Source organism: Calonectris borealis, chromosome 1, assembly GCF_964195595.1.
Source record: "Calonectris borealis chromosome 1, bCalBor7.hap1.2, whole genome shotgun sequence".
Taxonomy (NCBI): domain Eukaryota; kingdom Metazoa; phylum Chordata; class Aves; order Procellariiformes; family Procellariidae; genus Calonectris; species Calonectris borealis.
This window is the reverse complement of record NC_134312.1, coordinates 41,073,112-41,094,578: the sequence shown is the minus strand read 5'-3', so window position 1 is coordinate 41,094,578 and position 21,467 is coordinate 41,073,112. Positions and strand designations below refer to the sequence as shown.

The 21,467-nt window shown below is 36.3% G+C and overlaps 1 protein-coding gene across 5 annotated transcripts in view; it reads left to right on the top strand.

The window, feature by feature from the left end:
* The window catches only part of ZFC3H1 (zinc finger C3H1-type containing), a 60,143-nt gene that overhangs the window by 26,005 nt on the left and 12,671 nt on the right, over positions 1 to 21,467 (top strand). For 3 of the 5 annotated variants that reach the window (XM_075150009.1, XM_075150026.1, XM_075150036.1), the window contains 18 exons: positions 247 to 368; positions 902 to 1,003; positions 1,381 to 1,497; positions 2,341 to 2,524; positions 4,290 to 4,476; positions 5,523 to 5,714; positions 7,720 to 7,957; positions 9,148 to 9,253; positions 9,331 to 9,529; positions 10,000 to 10,094; positions 10,954 to 11,064; positions 13,329 to 13,433; positions 13,527 to 13,692; positions 14,454 to 14,554; positions 15,703 to 15,804; positions 16,402 to 16,441; positions 18,631 to 18,693; positions 18,819 to 19,672. In XM_075150009.1, the coding sequence (XP_075006110.1) occupies positions 247 to 368; positions 902 to 1,003; positions 1,381 to 1,497; positions 2,341 to 2,524; positions 4,290 to 4,476; positions 5,523 to 5,714; positions 7,720 to 7,957; positions 9,148 to 9,253; positions 9,331 to 9,529; positions 10,000 to 10,094; positions 10,954 to 11,064; positions 13,329 to 13,433; positions 13,527 to 13,692; positions 14,454 to 14,554; positions 15,703 to 15,804; positions 16,402 to 16,441; positions 18,631 to 18,693; positions 18,819 to 18,956 (2,368 nt within the window). In that variant the 3' untranslated portion in view covers positions 18,957 to 19,672. Of the gene's footprint in view, positions 1 to 246; positions 369 to 901; positions 1,004 to 1,380; positions 1,498 to 2,340; positions 2,525 to 4,289; positions 4,477 to 5,522; positions 5,715 to 7,719; positions 7,958 to 9,147; positions 9,254 to 9,330; positions 9,530 to 9,999; positions 10,095 to 10,953; positions 11,065 to 13,328; positions 13,434 to 13,526; positions 13,693 to 14,453; positions 14,555 to 15,702; positions 15,805 to 16,401; positions 16,442 to 18,630; positions 18,694 to 18,818; positions 19,673 to 21,467 lie in introns of those variants that run through there. The other 2 variants (XR_012673592.1, XR_012673591.1) reach the window with 1 other exon arrangement.

The following is a 21,467-nucleotide window of genomic DNA, read 5'->3' as shown; positions in this document are numbered from 1 at the left end:
GTTTATTTTAAAGAGTAAGGCTATAGTGAAATAATGAAGACTAGAATTAAGTTACTGATGCAGGCTTAAGTTTAGAGAAGACCCAGACATCTTTAACAGAAATTTCAAAGCAGGCTAGAGTGTTTTCTGTGGGTATTATTTTCTATATGCCTTACCCTAGCGTGTACTAAAACCAACTTTCTAGATATAAGCCTTACTAAATTGTTGCTATGATAAATATATTAATTACTTATTTGTTTGTTTTAGGCAGCACATGAAAGATTGCACTCTTAACCGTAAGCAGCTGTTTCAGGATATTCTGTCTTACAATTTAGAACTGATTGGCTGTACAGAAAAAAGCACTGATGAGGAAATCAGCACTGCTACAGGTTTTTACTTATTCACTTTTATATACAAAAATTAATTTCTGAAGGGAATGTCTTCCATTAAAAGCTCTGGTGCAAGGACTTTGATGTGAAGCAATGTGTAAGATACAGCTATATGAAAAAATAGGTTTCTGCAATTGTCCAATTCAGTCCTTTGTAGTGGGTAGTTACCTTGGTGTCTTTATAGAAAGAAAAATTCATTGATCTGTGGAACATTTCACTCAAAAAAATAGTGTTGCTGGAATTGAGGGGATTGGAGAGCAATGAGCATGGAATCTTTCCCTCTCCCCTTTCTCACTTCTCTTTGTAACTACTGGTCTGTTTCAGTGGAGCTGGAATTTTATAACAATGCTGTTGCTATATAAACAAGCTGCTGAGCAGAACTCTCACTTTTTCATTTATTTGTTCTAGTATGTTAAATTACCATACCTCTTGAAGCAGTCATATTTCATGAATTCAGCGTAGGTTGTGCTAAATTGCTGTTACGTTATCTATCCATTTTCATTTATGTGTTTACACAAATATTCTTGTTTCAGAAAAGTATGTTGAAAAACTTTTTGGTATAAACAGAGACCGTATGTCAGTGGATCAGATGGCTGTTCTTCTGGCCAGCAATGTCAACGAGAGTAAAAGTCACAGTAAGTAACTTGGTAGATTAAATACGATATAAACTTTTTAAATTACATAACTTTAATTATATTCCTTGATGATTTTGTAAACCAAGAATTTTTTTTTTTGTTGCTTAGTTTATTTATCTCAATAGTATAAATTCTGCTTATGGTAAATTAAAGGCAGCAGAGTTTGTTTTAAGGCAATAATATAATAGTTTTGGAGTCCAGTTTGGAAAAGTGACTTATGCACTTGAGCACAATAGATTTTAAATAAATAGCGTTGAGACTTACACACTTGCGTTGCACTCACAGAATGTTTTTATCTAAAATCTTTATTAGCAAAGATGTTTTAATCTTGAATACACAAAAGTAAAAAGAATTTATACTACTTTGCTTGTTTACAGCACCTCCGTTTACGACATGGAAAGATAAAAGGAAATGGAGACCAAAGTACTGGAGAAAACCTCTATTAGATAGTAGCGGCAGTGAAGAGGAACAGTTTGTTGGACCTATTAAATATGGTAATCTGGATGTGGCATCCATTAAAAAAGAGTGCTGGGGGGAAATACCTACCAACCTCTTCCCAACACCTCATTTTTAAAGTGGTTCTTAAGAAAACCAGAGCTTTTAATAGCTCTCTTGACTTCATATTTCCTGCATGCAAACTTTATTTTGCATAAATTTTTGGGTAAAGTTTGACCTGAATTTGTATTTAAGGACAAAAAATCTAGTATAATGTGTGACTGGAAGTTAAGGTACTTACCTGTTCTTAAGAAGAATAGAAGGAACTATTTCCCTAGAATGTTTCAGTTTTGCCCATAGACCATTAGGAATTTTTTTAATTTTTATTTTTCCCTCCCAGAAGAATAAGTAGTAAAACGTCATATGTTTGGTTATCTTAAATTTTTACAGAGTTAGTATTTGGTGTTGATGTCAGGTGTCAAAAAAAGCCGCTGTTAAACAGCGTTTGAGACTTGGAAGCTTGCTAGAGTGTCAGTAACCTAACAGTGTTTCACATGTGACTCATGCAAGTGTGAGCTTTAGGATGTGTTAGCAAATCCTGTAAAAAGGATTTTTAGAGACTCAGAATTGAGATAAATTTTTCTTTGTCAGATATGCCTATTTCCAAATGTTGCCTAATGAGCTGCCTTAATTGGTGTCTGTTGATCAAAGCAGCCTTTTACTGCTATTTATTTCTTGCCTTCGTGTTTGAAATGTAACCAGTTTTCTACAGACTACACAGTTCTAAGTTTTAGAGGATGTTGAAATAACCATATTTTGCTCTGATCAATGGCTATACTTGAATTACATAAATGCCACCCCTTTTGTGAGTTCTAATCTTATAAAGAAACTTTTTTTTTTAGCCCATCCCACAGAACATAAAAAAAGAGTTCCAGCTCTTGATGCTGTGGTGACTCCAGATGATGTCCGGTATTTTACAAGTGAGACTGATGACATTTCCAACTTGGAGGCAAGTGTCCAAGAAAACCCCTGTGATGTACAGCTTTGGATTAAACTTGCATACAAATACTTGAATCAAAATGAAGGGTAAGTCTGCTACATTTTAGATTTGATTTTGTGCTTTACCCAAGCTGCTATGATCAAGTTTCCTTTCTGATGTTAAGAACTTGCTTCAACAATGCCACAAATAATTTATTACCTAAGTAGGTTAAAAAATAGATTAGATTTCCTACTGTATGCAGTATAGTATACGAGTAATAAATTACACTGATGGTTTATCTTTAGGGAGGTTCTGATTCAGAACGGAAGTTGATGGAAAATAGTGTGGGAGAAATAACCGTGTTTGAAAAGTGCACAACCTAATGTATTCCCAAGATTACAGTGGAATGTTGTACTTCCAGTGACAAAGTAGTGGACCAATAAATTCGAAGCAGTTTCTCTTCTATGGAGTGAATGGTTGGAATAATGTTTGAAATGACTTCCATCAGAAAGCTTTCTTATAAGAACAGTTCTGCTATATGGTTTTATCCCTTTAGAAATGGTCCAGTTGAGCACTCGGTTTCTTATTTTGTAATTTTTTAACTTTTGGATTTCTAAGTTTCTTTAGTTTCTGTTTCTTTAAATTATTCTGCAGGGTACCATGTTTTTATTGGCCATCAGATAATTTCAGTAGGAATTTCTGTCATGATGATTTCATTCTAGAGATTGACTTCGATTTTAATAGTGAGGTACTAGCATAAGCAGCTGCAGGAGGGAGGAAAGGGAATGGAGAGGAGCAGCTGTAGCAAAAGATCAGTTTAGCTATATCAGTAGCTGCCGGAACACTAGAAGGGATAGAACTGGAAAGGCCCGTACTCAAAGAAAATACTACCAGCAAGTGGCAGGGTGAGAAGAGCACACTTTCTAAATATAAGCGTACTTGGAAAAAGACCAAGAAAAGAAGGGAGAGAACCTAATGGAAGACAATGCAAGTTTTTTTTAAAACAGCCACCTCCCCTATCCCCTCCCACCCCCTGCCTCAGTACTCTGAAGAAACTGTGTGGTTTAGTAGGTGGCAGTGGTGATAGAAGGGGTTGGGAAGGCTTCAGACTTACACATGGTTAACTGTGTTAGTTTTATTTTGGGACATGTGTTTTTCCTCTCATAAACGTCTATGCAAAGTAATTACTAAAGATGTTTCCAGAATAAATGTGACCTCAGAAGCTTTCTGTGGTTTTATGGAAGCTTGTTTATGAATTAAAGCTCAGCTCTGTGGTTTGCAATATAGTCAGTTATTTGAGCTAGTCCTGTATTACTTCGCTGATATCATCTCATGATAGTTATCTGAAAAAGTAAAATCTCCTTTTTTTTTAATGGTTTAGAGGCAGAGAAAACCTGCATGACATTCATAGGAACCTGAAATAAAGGCTTATATTTGATGACTGTAGAAAGTAAATTAAATATGTAACAAAAATATTCTAACTTTATTAAGCCTTTGAAATTTCTACTTAAGTTTTTAAGTCGTATGATGTAAATGCCTTTATGTGATTGCAGCTTGAGACTTCTGCTTACAAATTACTCTTACCCATTTTCAATTAAATTGGACTCTTATTTGAATTAGCACTCTTTTCCTAGAAAACTTATTTTCCCACGCACTATGATAATTGCACCTAGTAATAACCTTTGAAGGATGAAAACTTACTGAAACTTTGAAACTTTCATAGTAAAGGACAGCACATGTTTAAAAACAAAAAAAGATGGTTGACTGTGTGTCAGTTCCATTCTAAGCATCCATTTTCATATTTGATAATTGTGTAAGTCATAATAGTAACACAGTTGATGTGAGTGCTTTTTAATTTTTTAATTTTTACAGCTCATCGTCTGAGTGTTTAGATTCTACTTTAAATGTTTTGGCTCGAGCCCTTGAGAACAACAAAGAAAATCCTGAAATTTGGTGTCATTACCTCAGACTCTTCTCAAAAAGAGGAACCAAGGAGGAGATACAGGAAATGTGTGAAACAGCAGTGGAATATGCTCCCTCTTACCAAATCTGGTGGACAGTAAGTAAAAAAGAAAAAAAAAATGTATGTGAAATGTTCATGTAGGCATGGTTTAACCCCAGCTGGCCACTAAGCCCCACACAGCCGCTCGCTCACTCCCCCCTGGTGGGATGCGGGGGAGAGAATCAAAAGAGTAAAAGCGAGAAAACTCGTGGGTTGAGATAAAGACAGTTTATAGGTAAAGCAAAAGCTGTGTGCGCGAGCAAAGCAAAACAAGGAATTCATTCACTACTTCCCATCGGCAGGCAGGTGTTCAGCCATCCCCAGGACAGCAGGGCTCCATCATGCGTAAAGGTTACTTGGGAAGACAAACGCCATCACTCCGAACATCCCCCTTCTTCCTTCTTCTTCCCCCAGCTTTATATGCTGAGCATGACATCATATGGTATGGAATATCCCTTTGGTCAGTTGGGGCCCAGCTGTGTCCCCCCCCAACTTCTTGTGCACCCCCAGTCTCCTTTCTGGTGGGGTGGGGTGAGAAGCAGAAGAGGTCTCGATTCTGTGTAAGCAGTAACGAAAGCATCCCTGTTTATCAACAGTGTTTCCAGCACAAATCCAAAACATAGCCCCATACTAGCTACTATGAAGAAACTCTATCCCAGCCAAAACCAGCACAATAGTGTGCATTTTCTACTGTAGAAAACCAGTACGTGTGACAGGGAAAGTGTGAAATGAAAAACACTATTGCTTTTTGAAAACTCAAAAGTTGCTCATAAAATGAAGTGATTCAAAGTTCTGTTTGCAAGATATGTGTAGAAATCATCACTTTTCCTCAGATAATAAGTTATTTAAAATCAGATGTTACATTTCTTATTTTTTGTTATTTAAGCTTTCAAAATTCAACTTTGACTATTTGATCTTTAATATTTAAACTGTATTTTTTGAAGTTTAATGTGAAAATTTGGTGTGAGGGAGGGAAATATGGTTCATAAGGTGGTGAAAGACATTATCCGAAGTTTGTGATTCATGTGATTTTAAACTTTAACCTAGAAGCTTTACTAGTATTCTGATAATTATTATTATTAATAAGAATTATTTCTCTCTAGTTTTTGAATTTGGAGAATTCCTTTGATGGAAAAGACTACGTATGTGGGAGGATGCTACAGTTCCTAATGGAAATGACAGGGGGAGAAGAAAATCCAAATCTCCTGTCCTTTCAGCTGCTGGAGACTCTCCTGTACAGGGTTCACTTAAGCCTGTTTACAGGAAGACATCAGAATGCTCTTGTTCTGCTGCAGGTAACTTCCAGGTTACCACCCCAGGAATTGTCTTCATACCTTTACCTTTCTAATGTCTGTGACTCTGATAGTGTCAACTTTAGAAGAGCTGTTCCTTCCTTTGTTTGCTGAAGTAATTCTCCTAGAGACTTCTGTTTTGAGATATGATGCCATTGTAAAATCTGGATATACCTTTCAGGTTTTTGTTACCTATTTTGCTTTGCTTGTGTGGCTAATAGCCTAGACCACTACATCTCAAAATAATTCCCAGGGAATTTCTTGACTTTTGATTTCTGGTAAGCCATAGAACACTTTTCTGCAGTGAAGGGCCTGTGAGTAACGTATTGCCTCAGCTACTCACATGTTTATTGCTATAGAAATTATCAAACCAGTAGTTCTTGGGAAAGAACATAGTATGATGATATGTAACAGTATTGCCCTGCTCCAGAATTTGGAGACTGTTAAATCAGACTTTATTAATCCCATGAACTCCGAAGTCATGGAGTTATCTCAGGCTTTTATTGTGACTGTAGAAAGAATTTAGGTCACTGTTACTGTTCTGTAGACAATAGAAGTGGTGGATGAAGGTGGGAAATTGAGGTCTGACATCAGCTCCTACTGAAAGTGGGAGCTGCTGTAGTTTCAAGTGCAAGTTCTTTCATTCCCACCAGCAGGTGGCACCTCTTGCTTGCTACACCCGAAAACATTTTTCTCAGTTGTGCGGTTTAGGCCGTAATGCTTTTTTCTAGCTCCAGTTTAAACAGAAAAGTGTAATGCTGTGTTGACTTCCTCCAAAAGCTATTCTAAACACAGCAGTACTGATAAATGTAACTCTGAATGTTTGACTGAATGAACAAAAAGAACAGAGGGAGAAAAAACTCAGTTTGTGTCAAATTGACGTGGAAATCCAGTGCATATGGGAGAATAATATGGGTTGGTTTCCCTTACCTTTGCTCAAAGCATCATCACAAAACCAAACATTTTTGGTGTTTTTTTTTTATATTCATCTGAAATGTGTAGTTGAAAAGAATGTCTGGGGGCGTGATTATTTAACCGTACTTAAGAGAAGATAATTTCTAAGTAAATGCTACTTCAGAGTAATAGCAGTGTGTCTCTTTGAAAACTTGAAAGCAAATTTTCTTAAGTAAATATTTTGAAGGGTAAATAAGTTAAATGTTTTTGAAACTTCAGTTTTTGCCTATTACAGGATAAGTGTCCTGCTGAATTTTGCCTAAATTTGCCAGTACTTTCATTCCCTTGAAAGTGCATTCTTTGATTGTACTGCATTTATCCAGAAAAATGTTGGCACATCACTAGCCATGAGATTCTGTTCTGGTTTAGGAGCAATTGTGTTTAGACTTTGTCTAATTGCATGCTCTAATGATTTTATTTGGGATCTGCCAGTTTAACTGGGCTATTCTAGTTTTGCATATGACTGATAGGAAAATTTGAAGCAGTATCCTTGTTCTCAGTAACGTTTCCAACACATTTTTTTTAAACAGTATGTCTAGAGATGGTGGTGCTTTCAGTAGACTTGGATAGCTGTAACTTAGAAGTATAACTAGAACTTAATAAAAAAAACCAAAAACCAACCAACAAACAAAAAAACCCCAAACCACAAAACCAAGTAGGATATAGCAAGCTGAATCCAACTTGTAGATGAGTTGTCTCTAGAGCTAATATATTATTTCTATGCAACTGGAAGTAATTGTCCAAGAATTAAGCAGAAAAACGCAACACATTAGGAGATGCATGTTTTCAAAGTCTATCTGTGTTCATTTTTCAAAATAACAATCTTCTGCAGTTTTTCTAAACCTGTTACTAGAAATTATTTATACGAATTGAATACAGTCACACATTCACATAAGCCAAATATCATCATGATTGACATAAAGAATTACTTCCTGTCTTTTCTATGGAAAAGGTTTGAGAATATTAAAACTTACTCTTCCTGTTTCCTTTTCTCATTCTTAGATGTTAAAGATTTTATGGTTGAAATACATTACATTTCTTTTAACCTTTACAGAATGCTTTAAAATCAGCAAATGAAAAGATAATATCAGAACGCCTTACTGTAAGTGACCGTTGCTTGGCTTGGCTGGCTTACATACATCTAACTGAATTCGGCATTCTTCCAGTCAAGTTCTATGATCCAGCTAATGTCAGTCCTTCAAGGATCATGAACAAAGAGCCATTTTTAATACCATGGCAAACAGTTCAAGATGTGAAGACTGATCCTGATACGCTGTTAGCTATGTTTGAAGGTAAGATTAAGGAGGTAAACTACTTCACACATTACTCCCTTGTTGTAAATCAAGAAATATTACCAACCTTTGGAATTTCAAGGCAGTGCAATATTGCTGATGACTGTGTTAAGCCATTGGGATTAATCCAGTGAATATTTCATCTTAATTTGAACAGAGCAGTGAGGAAAGTCCATGTTCTGGGGTACTTAACACACACACACACTCTGAGTGTTTCATCTATGGTTCAAAGCCATAGCTTTTTCTCTGAACTATGATATTCTATCAAGATAAAGACCAGTGGCTTGTGACAATATGACATTGCTAGTTGTCTTGGGCTTACGCAAGCATAAAGCCAAGCTTCTGTTGTCGTTCTCTGTCTTACCCTCCCTCCCCTCAATGGGATGTGCCTATTGGAGAGTTACTTTCCTGGAAGATTAGTGTGTTTCCGTAGAAGAGGCAGAGCAATGCATGTGTTTGTCTTCATTCAAAGCTTAAGTAAACTGAATAATTTTTTAAAGGTGTAAAATGAAGATACAGTTTCTTCTAGAAATTGAATTCTTGACTTGTGCTGCCAGAGATAGACTTTATAATAGCGTTGTATAAATGTCAGTACTAAGCATGTTAGCCAGCAGCAATATTGAATTGCCGCTGAGAATGTATCTACACTGCAGGTGGTAACGCAGTGTGGAAATATTCAATGATAGATTGAGTAGCCCAAGTGGGAGTGAAGGCCGTCTAGCCATGATAATAGGGTGCTCATTATGGGGTGGTCATTGTTGGGTAACTTTTTATTATGCTGAGAAGAAAAATAATATCCTATATTAGCTTTTGTCTCAATAGCTTTCAGCAGCTATGCTGGAAATCCTGGAATGTAATTTTAAATATAGTGATACACTATAGTAGTGTATCTGTAGTGTGGCTTTAACTTTTCTTTGGTAGGATGTTTCCTGTTTTTTAAATGAATGAGGGGTGAAACTCTTGAAAGACTTTCATCTTTGCACTGTGGTAATAAGTGTTAAGAAAGCTTTTCCAAAGATGGTCATCTTCCTTTTCTTAATAATTTGTAAAAGCAGCATTCTCAGAAATATCTTTCCACATGTAATGTATTTTCATGATGTTAAATGAGGATTTTTATTATGTTAAGGCTTTAAATAACTTTGACATTGCTTTGAGGTCTAAAGACTTGATTTTACACTTTTGTTTTGAAGATGCGGTCAAAACATGTACTGATGAAAGCCTTGAGGCTGACAAAAGAATAGCTATCTGCTTTCCTCTCTACAGAAACATGATAGCTTTGCTGAAACTTCTTGAAAGGTAAGTTGTTTCAAGACATTCTTAATTGGAGTACTCAACTCTGCTTTTTTGAAAACTTACCTTTACTTTTCTTTAAGGTGGGAGTCTGCTGCAGAACTTTGTAGATCTTTATTGGAGCTCTGCCCTAACAACTGTCAGCTCTTGGAGAGTTTGGCCACCTTGTATTTGCAGATGGAGCAGAGTGACAATGCTTACAAAGTGTGGATTGGAGCTTTTGAGAAGAATCCTCAGAATGCAGAAATTTTTTATCAGTTGTGTAAATTCCTTGTTTCACAGGTAATACTCCAAAACTCACTTTGTTGGTCTGCTGGCTTTGTAAGGTTTGGGGTTTTGTGTTGTTTCAAACGCTTACCAAATTGATTAATCTTCATGACATTTTTGTTATGTGTAGCACTCCTTTATATAGATGGGAAAAACAGAATTGGCAAGATTAGTGAGATGATTAAAGACAATCAAAGGAATTATGTAAAATCATAAATTTGTAGTTCGGATTGTTCTAATTCAGTGTTAATATCCTAAGCAAGAATAATAGACATTAACAGTAAACCCTGTAATATGTTTTCAGCTTTTTTCTGCTACCTGCTGACTGACCCAGTTAGACTTCATCCTTGAGAGAATGAAGACAAGGGAGCATTGCAGAGATAGACACACCACTTGTTATTTATTGCGCTCAGTTGTTCTTGTCATTTTCAGGTTGATGTCTGATTTTAATTTTTTTATTTTTAAAATATAAAACCCCAAAACAGGAAAGGTCAAGCAGTATTCTTCCACTGTTGCAAGATTTTGTGGCAGCTTTCTTTGAGAATACATGCCAACAGCATGGTCCCATGGATCTCTTAAGGTACATTTAGAATATTTCTTTCTATTTAAATTTCGGTAATATTGGCATTTTCTTGAAAAACAATACAGTATAGAACTTCTAAACTCCACTGTTTTTAGCTTGGCATGTTTTGCTAAAACTTCAGTGAATTATGATTTGGTAGTTTATAACGTTTATACTCGTTGTTTGTGCATATACACTAAATTGTAAAACCACAAGCATTTAAAGATGAAACAGCCAGCAAGTTTAACATCTGGATTTGGGGAATGAAAATCCATCATATGTATGCCAAAGTTGGTTGTGTGTTTCCCCCTCTGCCCCTGCAAAGCTAGGAGCCTAAAATTGCATACCTAAAATACTATATGTAGGCACCTGCAAAAGACCTCAATCCAGAGGTCCTACAGTCTCTACAGTCAAAATAGATGCCTCTGATGGCCTTCAAAGGAGGACCTTCTGTGCTAAAGCTTATGCGTGTTGGAGATAAATGTTTTTATCTCCAAGTTAGGTGTTAGATTTTATTCCTGCTTACATTTGTTTACATTAAATTTAGTACTGGCAATGCAGCTTAGCTGAGTCTATGTAGATGATTGTACCTTACTTGATGTATCTTATGCGGGGAGGGGGAAGTCTGAGATACAAAGCAACATTTGACTTTGTACATAATGAGGGAGTAAATGCTTTCTATATTGACTATTTCTATATTTCTGTGTAATGCTTTCTGTATAACTGTATCTGGATAGAGTTAAACTAAAATCTAAGAAAAGTGCATCTTTTTTTAATATGTCCCACGAACTGGATTTCAGAACTAAATGTTACACCCACATAAGACTCTTCCGTGTAGAGGGATATTCTCATTTACTACTCCTTTTTTCTCTTGTAGGTATCTCTTGAATTTTCCAATGCCAATTGAATTTACATCACCTCTCTATAAAGAACATCTTACAGATGATGTTGTAAACCAGCAAATCCCATATCTGTGGCAGATCTACTGGTGAGACTTTCTAAAGTATTTCTGAGAAACAGCTGTTGGGTCTGAGTAAATTGCATTTTCAAAAGCAGAACATTCATTATTTGCCTAAGGGTATATCACTTTGAGTTCTTTCAATAAATGATCTGCCAGTCCTTAGAGAACCTGCCTGCCTGCTGCAGAACAGAGACAATTTTATGGAACTGTGAATTGCACGTCAACTTAAATTCTCCACTTGAGAAATCTTTCAGAAATTCTGCTCTGTGGGAACAGTAACAGGTGTGTTCATCTCACAAAATGATTTTTTTGTTTTACTTTTGGTTTGGGTTGCTACTGCTAGTAGTGTTCTTTTTTCTTCTGGCTCCGTTTTCTTTTACAATAGTTTCTACCACTCTGTTTAACTTTGTTTAGCCCTGGTCACCCCACCTTCCTTGACCCACTGTTTCAGTGTTTATGGAACTATTATCAACAGGCTATAAAAGTTGGAACTAGCCACTCCATAGCAAAGTAATACAGCAAAGTGACCTTTTCCTCTGGAAGAGATTGCAAAGGTGACAGATCTTTGTCATGTATACACATCTCTTTTCTGTTTCTTCCACCATTCCTTTTGATAGCAGCAATACCCAGGATTGACAAGCACCAAAGTATTAGGCATCTATAACTTACTAGTATAACTGGTTACCGAGATCTTGACTTAAGCCATTTAAGAAGTTTACCACTTCATGGTCTGGGTTTGTCAATCTTCACAAGTAGCTATTTGGCTTTTCAGGTAAGTGAAGGGGCAAAAATGATAATGCTTTAGATACTGACTGAGGACTCCTCAGAACTCTTCAACACTGTTCCTTATAGTTTTTAATTGGTGGACAACTTATAAACAGCTAAAATGTATGGTTTTCAAGTAAATCTTTATATAAGGTTTAGATTAAGTTATCTTAATGTTTTCCTTTGAGACTGTCCATTAATACCAATTTAAATAAATTGTTTTTTAGAAAATACTTACCTCTTTGCAAGTTCAATTTTAAGTTTGGTACTTGCACAGTAGAAACATTGTTAGAAAGACACTTGAGGTCACTGTTTAGTCATTAGGGACCTTAACTTAAACTCAGATGCTCCTGTATTGTAGCACCTGCTTTTAAGAGGAAAATTCATGCTCTTGAAATAAGTGCCTTGATTACTTTCAGAGCTAATAATGGAGTGTTTCTGTGGTTGAGTTTTGCTACAGTAAGTGCCTAGGTATTGGGCCTATGTATCTGTCTTTCCTTTTTTCAGGTACAGAGGACAAAAGATGTAAAAGTTCACTTTTACCAGGTGAAAATAGTCAGATTGAAATCAGCAAAGCCTCAAAGCTCAAGGAACAATGTTTTACTTGGAAAGATCGTTGCGTGTGTGTACACATGGGTATGTGTGCGCATAAACTTCTACACACACTTTTTTAGAAAGAGGAGCAAATTGGTGATTTAGTTTGTAGTTCTTGGGGAAAGCAGGAGTAAAATCAGACACTCTGATTATGTGACCCTAGTCAAGAGGGTTCTGTAGCAAAGTAGCAACATCAGCCCTGTCTTATTTTGCATTTCTGCAGTAGTCTTTTTCATGAGGTTTTTTTTCCTCTTATGACTTACTGTCTTACCTTTTTTCCCACTGTTACTTCACACTTTGAAATAAGGATTGTTGACTGAATTTTGGTCAAAAAATATGTCTACTTCTGTCTTTGGTGAGGTCCTATATGTTGGTCTGACCGTATGTTTCTTTGAGGAGCTGTAGAACAAAATTAAGGGGGTTTTTGACTATTCTATGAGTTTGTTTTTTTCCTGAGATGATCAGCATATTTCTACCCCAGATCCCCAGTAATATTTGTTTCAGAACACTAATTTTGTTGCCACAGTCTGGTACTATTTCTCAAGTGGTTTTAATCTGACTTTGAAATTTATTGTTCTGGAGCTTTCCAAACGGAAGCTCAAGACTTGTCTCCATTCTGTAGCAGTCAGAGCATCCCTATTATAAGAATTAGTAAAAGGGTACTTTACACGAATAGAAGACAATTCATAATATTTCATTTCATTTTCATTTAAGAGTTGCATTTTAAACTCATGGTTTCTGTATTATTCCTTATTATCTGCAGTTGAGACTTACACATTTTAATAAGTTGACTAATAAATTACTCCATAAAACTGAAAACACTTTTTTCTTGCATCTCAGAATGGGAAGTTCTTCATTGTTTCTTATTCTTAATGTATTAGAACATGCATTGTTTATGACATACAACGCTTTTTAACTTTTAATATAAACAGTTTGTGCCAGTCTCTTCATGCAAGTGTTGGTGAAGCACTGGATGCTTATGAAGCAGCTCTGGGGGCAGTGATGCAGCAGGAAACTGTTCAGAACATCTGGCTGGAGTAAGTTCTTAAGGGAGGAAAGTAAATTAATCTCAAAACTATTAAGTGGAGGCTACCAGAACCATCTTCTTTCTTTTTTTTTTTTTCTTCCAGTTACCTTGTTTTTATCAATAGCAAAGTTGTTGGATCCAACAACAAAGTTCAAGAATTCAAGCTTTTTACTGACCTAGTGAACAGATGTCTGGTTACAGTCCCCACACGATACCCAATTCCTTTTAGTACTGCTGATTATTGGACCAATTATGAGTTTCATAATAAGGTAAAAATGTGTCTGTGGACAGTTTTAATTAAACAAAGAGACTGATGACCTTTTAGCAGGTACCTGTAATTTACTTGTTCAAACACAGCATTAGTAGTATATGAACACTGAGAGCTAGGAATTAGTAGAAAAAGAAACAAGTATCTGAGGAGAGTAGTGTTCTGAGCAGAACACTACCTAGCAGTGACCTTTTGAATAAAGGGTGTGTAAGGCAAAGAGAAACTTTATTATGGCATGCTTTAATACTGTGAATAAGCTATTAATGACAAACTATTCTTTCCTAGAGAAAAGAGAAGATGTGTAAGGAAGAGAAGAGATGGTTAAGCAAGGGGGGGTCTGCAGAGCTGTAACACTGGCAGATGGAAACAATATTTAAGCTGTCAGTTTTGATCATAGAAATTACAGTGGTTGAGAAACAGAAGAAATAAAGTAGAAGTAGGAATAAAAACAAGTTGAGCGCTCATACAGACAGAATAAAGCTTATAGAAATCCCGGGTCCCATTTTGCTAGCATCCAGTGCGTTTCTCTTTACTCACTAAATGCAGGCTAGAAGGACTAAAATATGTGGTGTTAGCAACTTGACACTAACTTTTTATTACACAAATTGATTTCTGTACCCTTGAGGGATAAGGTTTGTGGTTGATAAGGTTTGTAGGGGGTAACTCACTTTAGTCACAATGTTCATAGTTTGTCATTCCATTATTCTTAGCAAAATTAGGCAGCTATAGAGTGGATTAATGTTTATAATTCAAATTCTACAGGTAATTCTTTTTTATTTGAGCTGCATTCCAAAATCTCAACATTCCAAAACCTTGGAACGGTTTTGTTCTACCATGCCCGCTAATCCTGGACTTGCACTGAGGTATGTAAAAATACTTGTAATCAAGACAAACAGCTGGTTAACATAACTACTGCTTTTTGTGCAAGACATGCATGATTTGCTTTCTACTACAAAAGTAAAACTCTTCCTCTATTATTGCATGTTGCTTGAGGCATATTGTGCCTTCTGACATCATCTCAATCTTTTTGTATTTGACAGGGTTCTGTTCTATCTACAGAAAGGTTATAATTATACAGGAATTAACTCTGCATTGTACATGATGAGTACAAATGGTCAAAATTTCAAGTGTGTAGAGGAATGTCAGATATGTATTAAAATCTTGTTGTTACTTAATGATCTATTAAAAGTGTAGTGCTAGCATAGAATAAATAAAAATGGATACAGCAGTGTATAACAGTGCTACCTTAAGGCTTAACTTGACATTTATTTAGCAAAGATAACCATTCTTAATTTTGAAAAAATCTTTTAGGAAACAAAAACGATCAATGTAAGCACTGCACTGATACTTACTTGAACAGTATTTCAAAATGTACTCTTCCAGGATTAGAGAGTCTGTATTCAACTGCAGTGAACTCATGAACATTTGATTGAATAATTTTGAAAAGTCCCCAAACGCTTACTGTTCATCATCAACAGTGACCCCAAAGAATTCAAAGCAAGACTTAAAATAAATGTGTGTGGTTGGGGGCATGGGGAGAGTACGACACAATTGCCTTTGGCACTTGAAGTTGAATGGTGCATTTTAAACCAAGTTGCGATTCTGTCTAGATGGAACTTGCAGCTTCCTTAGACAATGTTGATACTACATGAAATAGGTGAGCAGAACTGACTGCACAGTATCTCCTAGCCACGTGACTATAAAACTAATTAGCCTCCTTTCAAATATACAGTTACCTTGTGCATGCTAAAAATGGATCTTGTAATGTGCCAAGCTCATATTTTCTCTCTGATTTCACACTTAGTTATTCTCTGAAAGCGTATCTTTTTTGTTTTGTTCTGAGAGCATGTTCAGTCAATATTGTGTATGGTGGTTTGGGTTTTTTTTCTACTTGCAACTCTTGACTCAGATTAGGTATAATCTATTTTGTGTAATGTGTTTGTATCTTTGGATTGCTTTTCTGTTTCCAGTGATTAGAGCAGTGTTCCTTTCTCATGAATGCCTTTTACAGACTGCTTCTGCGATACTGGGAGGAGAGCAATGTTCAAATTCTGAAACTGCAAGCCAAGATGTTTACATATAATATCCCAACATGCGTGGCCATCTGGAAAATGTAATGCAACAGTCATACATCTGTTTTCATAGATATTGCTTTTGTTTATAAGGTTTACATCACAAAGGTAAATCTGAAACGTCCTTCCAGTTGGGCTTGTACTGGAAGTCTCTCTTTCATTAGCTTGTTGTTTAAACAGTAACTGTTTGTTACAACAGACAGATGTACTGTCACTTCTTTCAAATGAGAAATGGAATTTCCCTCTTGGGGAAACTTATGTGAATGGATATTATGCAGATAAATATGAATGATGTATTTACAAGTTGCCTTTTTAATTCAACTATTGACTTCTGTCTCCCCCTCTCTACCCTCCCCTTTATATATCACAATAGCAGTAATCTCCATTATCCAGTGATGCTGAACTGATCTTTTTCTTCAGTGTTTGTTCATAATGGGGAACCACTGAAATGTCTTGCTCATGTAAGGTTGTTTTTAAAAAATGGCTATTTTTATCTTTTCACTGTAGATTAACGTCATTGGAAGTTAGTCAGTTTCTTCTCAAGGAATTTGTAATTCCATTCCACAGTCAGTATTCTGCCATTAATGGCATTTAAAATCATTCAAGAATAAATATTTTTATATATTTCTTTTCCTCAGAGCCATTGCTGCCGAGTGCTTTCTAATGGGACAAAGAGAAGTAAGTCAACACAGCTTACTAAAATGAGTAATTATAAAATCATGTAAAACTTTTCATACTTTGGCTTTATGCAAAGCAATGGTCATCTCTTAAACCCAAGATTTCTAGATAGTTGAAATACTTTATGTATAAACACCGAAGCATTTGCCTCAAGTGTGAGAAATACCTTTGGCAATCAAGGTAGAACGGATTATATCATGAGTACTTGTGCATACTGTTTGTGTGTATCTTTCCCTTACTGGGGGGGCTGTATTCTTCTCCCACTTTTGTGTTTGGTGGTGTGTTGGTTTTGTTTGTGGGTTGTTTTTTTGTTGGTTGTTTTTTTTTTTTTACCTAGAGGAGATTGCTAGCACTTAAAATACAGTAGAGGGAAAGAAGGACTGTTGTGCTGGAAGATGCTAACGACTATCTTTACTAGTAGTTGGAAGGGTGGGTCTGCCAAGCCAATGTATGTAGAGAATTTGAGTAGTTCCTGACTCCACCAAAGACATCAGTTCTTTTCCTCCAAAAAAAAAAAGAAGTTTACTCATTGGTACTTTGGGGAAGGAAGTATTTTTCTCACTCTATATACAAATACAAGAGGTTTTTGGCACAGCAGCTGAGTCACTTTTCAGCTCAAATAGAGTGGATCTTCCTGGTATTGTTGCTGTCACCTTCAAAATATTCTTCTGCCTGTGGAAAGATGCTGTGTATTGGGGGGATCACGAGGCCCTGGGTTTGTGACTCACCACTTGTTTGTGAGCTACTTCTGTCTTGTATATTGTTTTGTGTCATTCTTGTAGAGGCTGATGCTCAGCATCCTTCTTTTCTGTCAGTAGTCTTTCTTTTGAAACTGTTTTAAAGCTTTAACTGATCCATAATGGGTAGCATGGCTATTGTTAGACTCACATATGAAATATTTTCTTTCCTTTTTTACTGTCTCCTAGAACGTTTAAAAAGAACACCCCCCAAGCAGAGTTATTTGGTTTGTAAGATCAAATAGTTCAAAGTCAGGAGATATCAAAGGCATGGTTGCCTATTCAACCTTAATTCTGTCTCCATGTTGATGGTTTGGTGTAATCTGTAATTAGGCGCAGATCCCTGCTTCAGTCATTGTATTAGATGGACTATATTGCAAGCCACTGCCTATAGTGAGGCTGGTGACTTAAAAGATCCCTGCTTTGTTTGGTTAGAAAGTTAGAAAAATAGATTTCAAATGAATCAAAAAGAGGGTCCTTAAAGAAAATGAACCAATTAGAATGAAGGCATATGTAAAACATTGTAGCTGGATTACACCCAGAAGAAATCTTGTGGTTTTCTTCTGCAACCACCTGACTAACTATATGGTGTGGAGTAAAATCACTTAAGTAGGCACATGCAGTTGGGTTTTTTGGGGGGTGCTTAGTTTGGGATGTAGTGAGCACTTACAACTGTTTATGCAAATCAGTGACTGTTCCAGATAACCGGATTTTCTAGTAAACAAGTAGGATGTTGTTTAAAATTGAATTGTGATTCAGATTCTGGATTTCCTGTTTCCTGGAGAACCCGTCATTTAATCCCTTCAGCAGGTCATGTAAAGGTTTGCTAAAAGAATATAAGAATGGGTACGAGTATTTAAAATGCCAACAAGTACTTCCCCTAATGACTCTCTGATTAAAGTTGGTACTTTAGATACCAGTAGTTGAAGGAGACTTGAATACATACTTGCATTAAACATTTTGGTCCTCTAATTTCCAACCATAAAATGGTAAAACCATTTTTTTCTTTTTAGAGAGTTGCAAAGACTGATTGTTAAAGCACAGATAGATAGATGCTGAAGGAAAAAAGCCTATGAAACAGTTATTTTCATTGCAGGGTTGGGATGGTATGCAATAAGCAAGACCTTGAGACTACATATTGAGTGGTGAAAGAGAAATATTCAGTAAGCTGCTTCATTCCCTGAGTGTGTTCCATCCTGTGCAATGAATGAGGCAAGAGTCTTGTGAAGAAAAGTAGAATGTCCTCATGTAATTAACCATGTGCATACACGGGTCAGAATTAAGGTCAGACATAAACTTGCCTTTGCTTTTAGTAGCAATTTAATGCTTGACTTTGAAACTTTTTTAAAAACAGATTTTTAAAATTATTGCAAGAGTTTTTTTGTGCTTCAAATCACTCATTTTGAGTCCACGAAATTGTGCTGACTTTTAATACTTGTTTTTATTTTACAGGTCCATCATTTATATCAGAGAGCCCTTCAGAAGTTACCTCTATGTGCAACACTGTGGAAAGATGTAATGTTTTCTCCTTATGATTCAGTTTGAGGTTTCATATAAATTTTCTGCATATCCCATATCCATAGATGTGGTGATGCTCAAGCTGTGGCTAAATCTTATATCTGCTTCCCCATCTCTTACAGCAACTCTTGTTTGAAGCATCAGGAGGAGGTAAAACTGATAACCTGAGAAAACTAGTTTCCAAGTGCCAAGAGGTTGGAGTCAGCCTAGATGAGCTTTTAAATTTAAACACTTACAGAACAGAAAGCAAGAATCACTGAACGCTGGGTACGGTCAGCCATAAGTCCTATTAAATGCCAAAATCAGTTGAATGATTCTTCAGGCTGATCTATGCCTAAGGTCTGTGTAAGGCAGATGAGTATTGCTGAGCATATCAAGTCTCCAATCTGCTTTCCTTGAACCTGGAAACAATTAACATGACCCTCCTCTGGAAAAATGAACTCCCTGTCTGGCCTTGCTTCTGGGCCCTGCCAGATTCTCATAACGTCATCTACGTAAGTATAGTTAATCAAAATGACAGACATTATTTTTTTATGTTTTCTTTTTATTTTCTGTTTTCTTTGTTTTGCTGTTCCTGATTCACTTGACACTCTCGCTGATGCCTGAGAGATCTGTGTTTGGGATTAATTTACTGGGCTGTGTTTACAGTATAAAAAGCAAGTAGTCCATTTTGGGTTTTTCCTTTTTTAAACCTTTTTTGAGACTTTTTCATTACAGGATTTAAAACAAAAGCAGCCGCTCTTAAGGAAGGTGTAACTGCCGTGGCCACAAGTATGCTTCTTGCACTTGAAGGCTCTAAGAGGGTTGCTTACTGCCCTTTTCTGCATTGGACTCACGGCAGAGACTATTAAACTTGAAGATTAAAGAAACTATTGCAAATGCCAGTGCATCAGAACCTAAGAGTGGTCAATTATGTGCAATTTTTTGTAAAGAAATTTTAATTTATAATAAAGTTTAACAGTTTAAAGAGAGTTAATATTGATCTGTTTTGTATTGGTACTACCTTGTAGTATTACAGGTGGTTTTACAGAGGTATTTTCAATACAAGCTGACCTTTTAAAAAAAAATCCGTTGTCTTTTGTTATTTTGATCAAAAGGTAGGCGAATGTGGTTGAACTACCTATTGTGGATGTAGAATAATTACGTCTCAATGGGTTTTTTCCTCCTCTTGCCTCAGGTACACAAATGTTTGTCCCCTAACAACTATTCCTGTCAATAATACCACTTCAGTAATGGAAAGTACATTTTATATTTTGTCCTTTTCACCTTCAATGAAACGAGGCCCACTTTCCGAAGTCACTACGCGTACACTGCAGAGAGATACTGACAGCCCACTGAACCAGTGATGGGGCTGTTCACATGAGGTTGGCTTTCCACCTGTGTTTCCATCTGTGCCAAATCATGTAAGAAGATGGTTGTAGTACCTTTGCATAGGTGATTTATGAAGATGCCATGAAGACAGTGAACGAGTGGTCTTCATGTTTGAGAATAAGGCAAAGCGGTCTGTGACGTAGAACTTCCAGTAACTTTCAAAACCCTTGTATTATCTGAAGTTACACATGAAGCAGCTCTCTTAAAGGAGAGAAAAGTGGGAAATAATGGTTTTCATCTAGGGGAAAGGAGAGTGATTCTGCATCTCAGGTCCTTTTAGACAACTCTTATATTTAAGCATGAATTATAAAATAAGTAAAACTTCAAATGCCCACTTTAATGGCCAGGTTTTCCTGCAGACTACACAACCAGTATCAGAAAAGCTGGCTCAAACCTATTCTTCATTGTAGTAGAGAGGTATCCCCATTTCTTCAAACTACTTCTGAAAAAGATGTAGACCATAAAAGTGCAGTATTTCATTTTTTTATTAGAAACCCCTCAAGTATGGTAAATGCCGGCTTACACACGTTGCCCAAATATCTTTTCAAAATTTGTCTTTAAAACTTAGCTGATAAACAGTTGATATTTTTCTGCAGCAACACCTAAACCCGCAGTATTTATTTTAGTGGCATACCATTTTACATATTCCGCTGTTAAAAACAGAAGAGCTTAACACTGTCAAGGTTTACAGTGCTTTTAATGCTGTCTTACACATTCCCTAGCTTGGGCTTGTCTTACACTTAGGTCTTTTGCTTTGTTACCTTTCTTGCCTTGCTATACAGTGACTTTATAACAAAAAGCCTAGTGTCTCTTTCGAAGGAGACCTTAAGCTTTAAATTTTCATCAAGGATTAATTGTAGGTACTCTGCCTCAATGGCTTCTTACATACGTGGAGATAAGGGGAGGGGGAACCAAAAACCCACAATGTTCTGTCTTCCATTGGCCTTAATCCATATTGTTTTAATTAAAATACTCCTGGTTTATATGTGGCCTTTTGACTTAATTTTGCTTGGCTTGATGGTATGTGAAAGTGGCTAATCATAATGGGAATTGTTCATTGAGGAGCTGGAATGAAGAAGTACGAGGAAGCTGTATAGTCTTTAGAGCAGCACAAGCACTTTTTTTCACCAAGCAAGAAATAAAATGCACTGCTGGATAATCCAGAACTGCCAGGAAGGATTTGGTGCTTCCACAGGCCTGCAGTTGCCATTGAATCTTTTCCATGCTCTGGTATTCCGGTAGTTACAAAGAGGGCATTCCGCTTAAGAAACAAACAAGGTGGTTTCTTTCTGTCATTTGCAAAACTTCTTTAATTCATCACCAGGAAGAATGAAATTTAACCAAGGGTCTTAAATTAATCTACATATTAGTCTTTTAAATTAGTCATCTCTCCTGAGGGC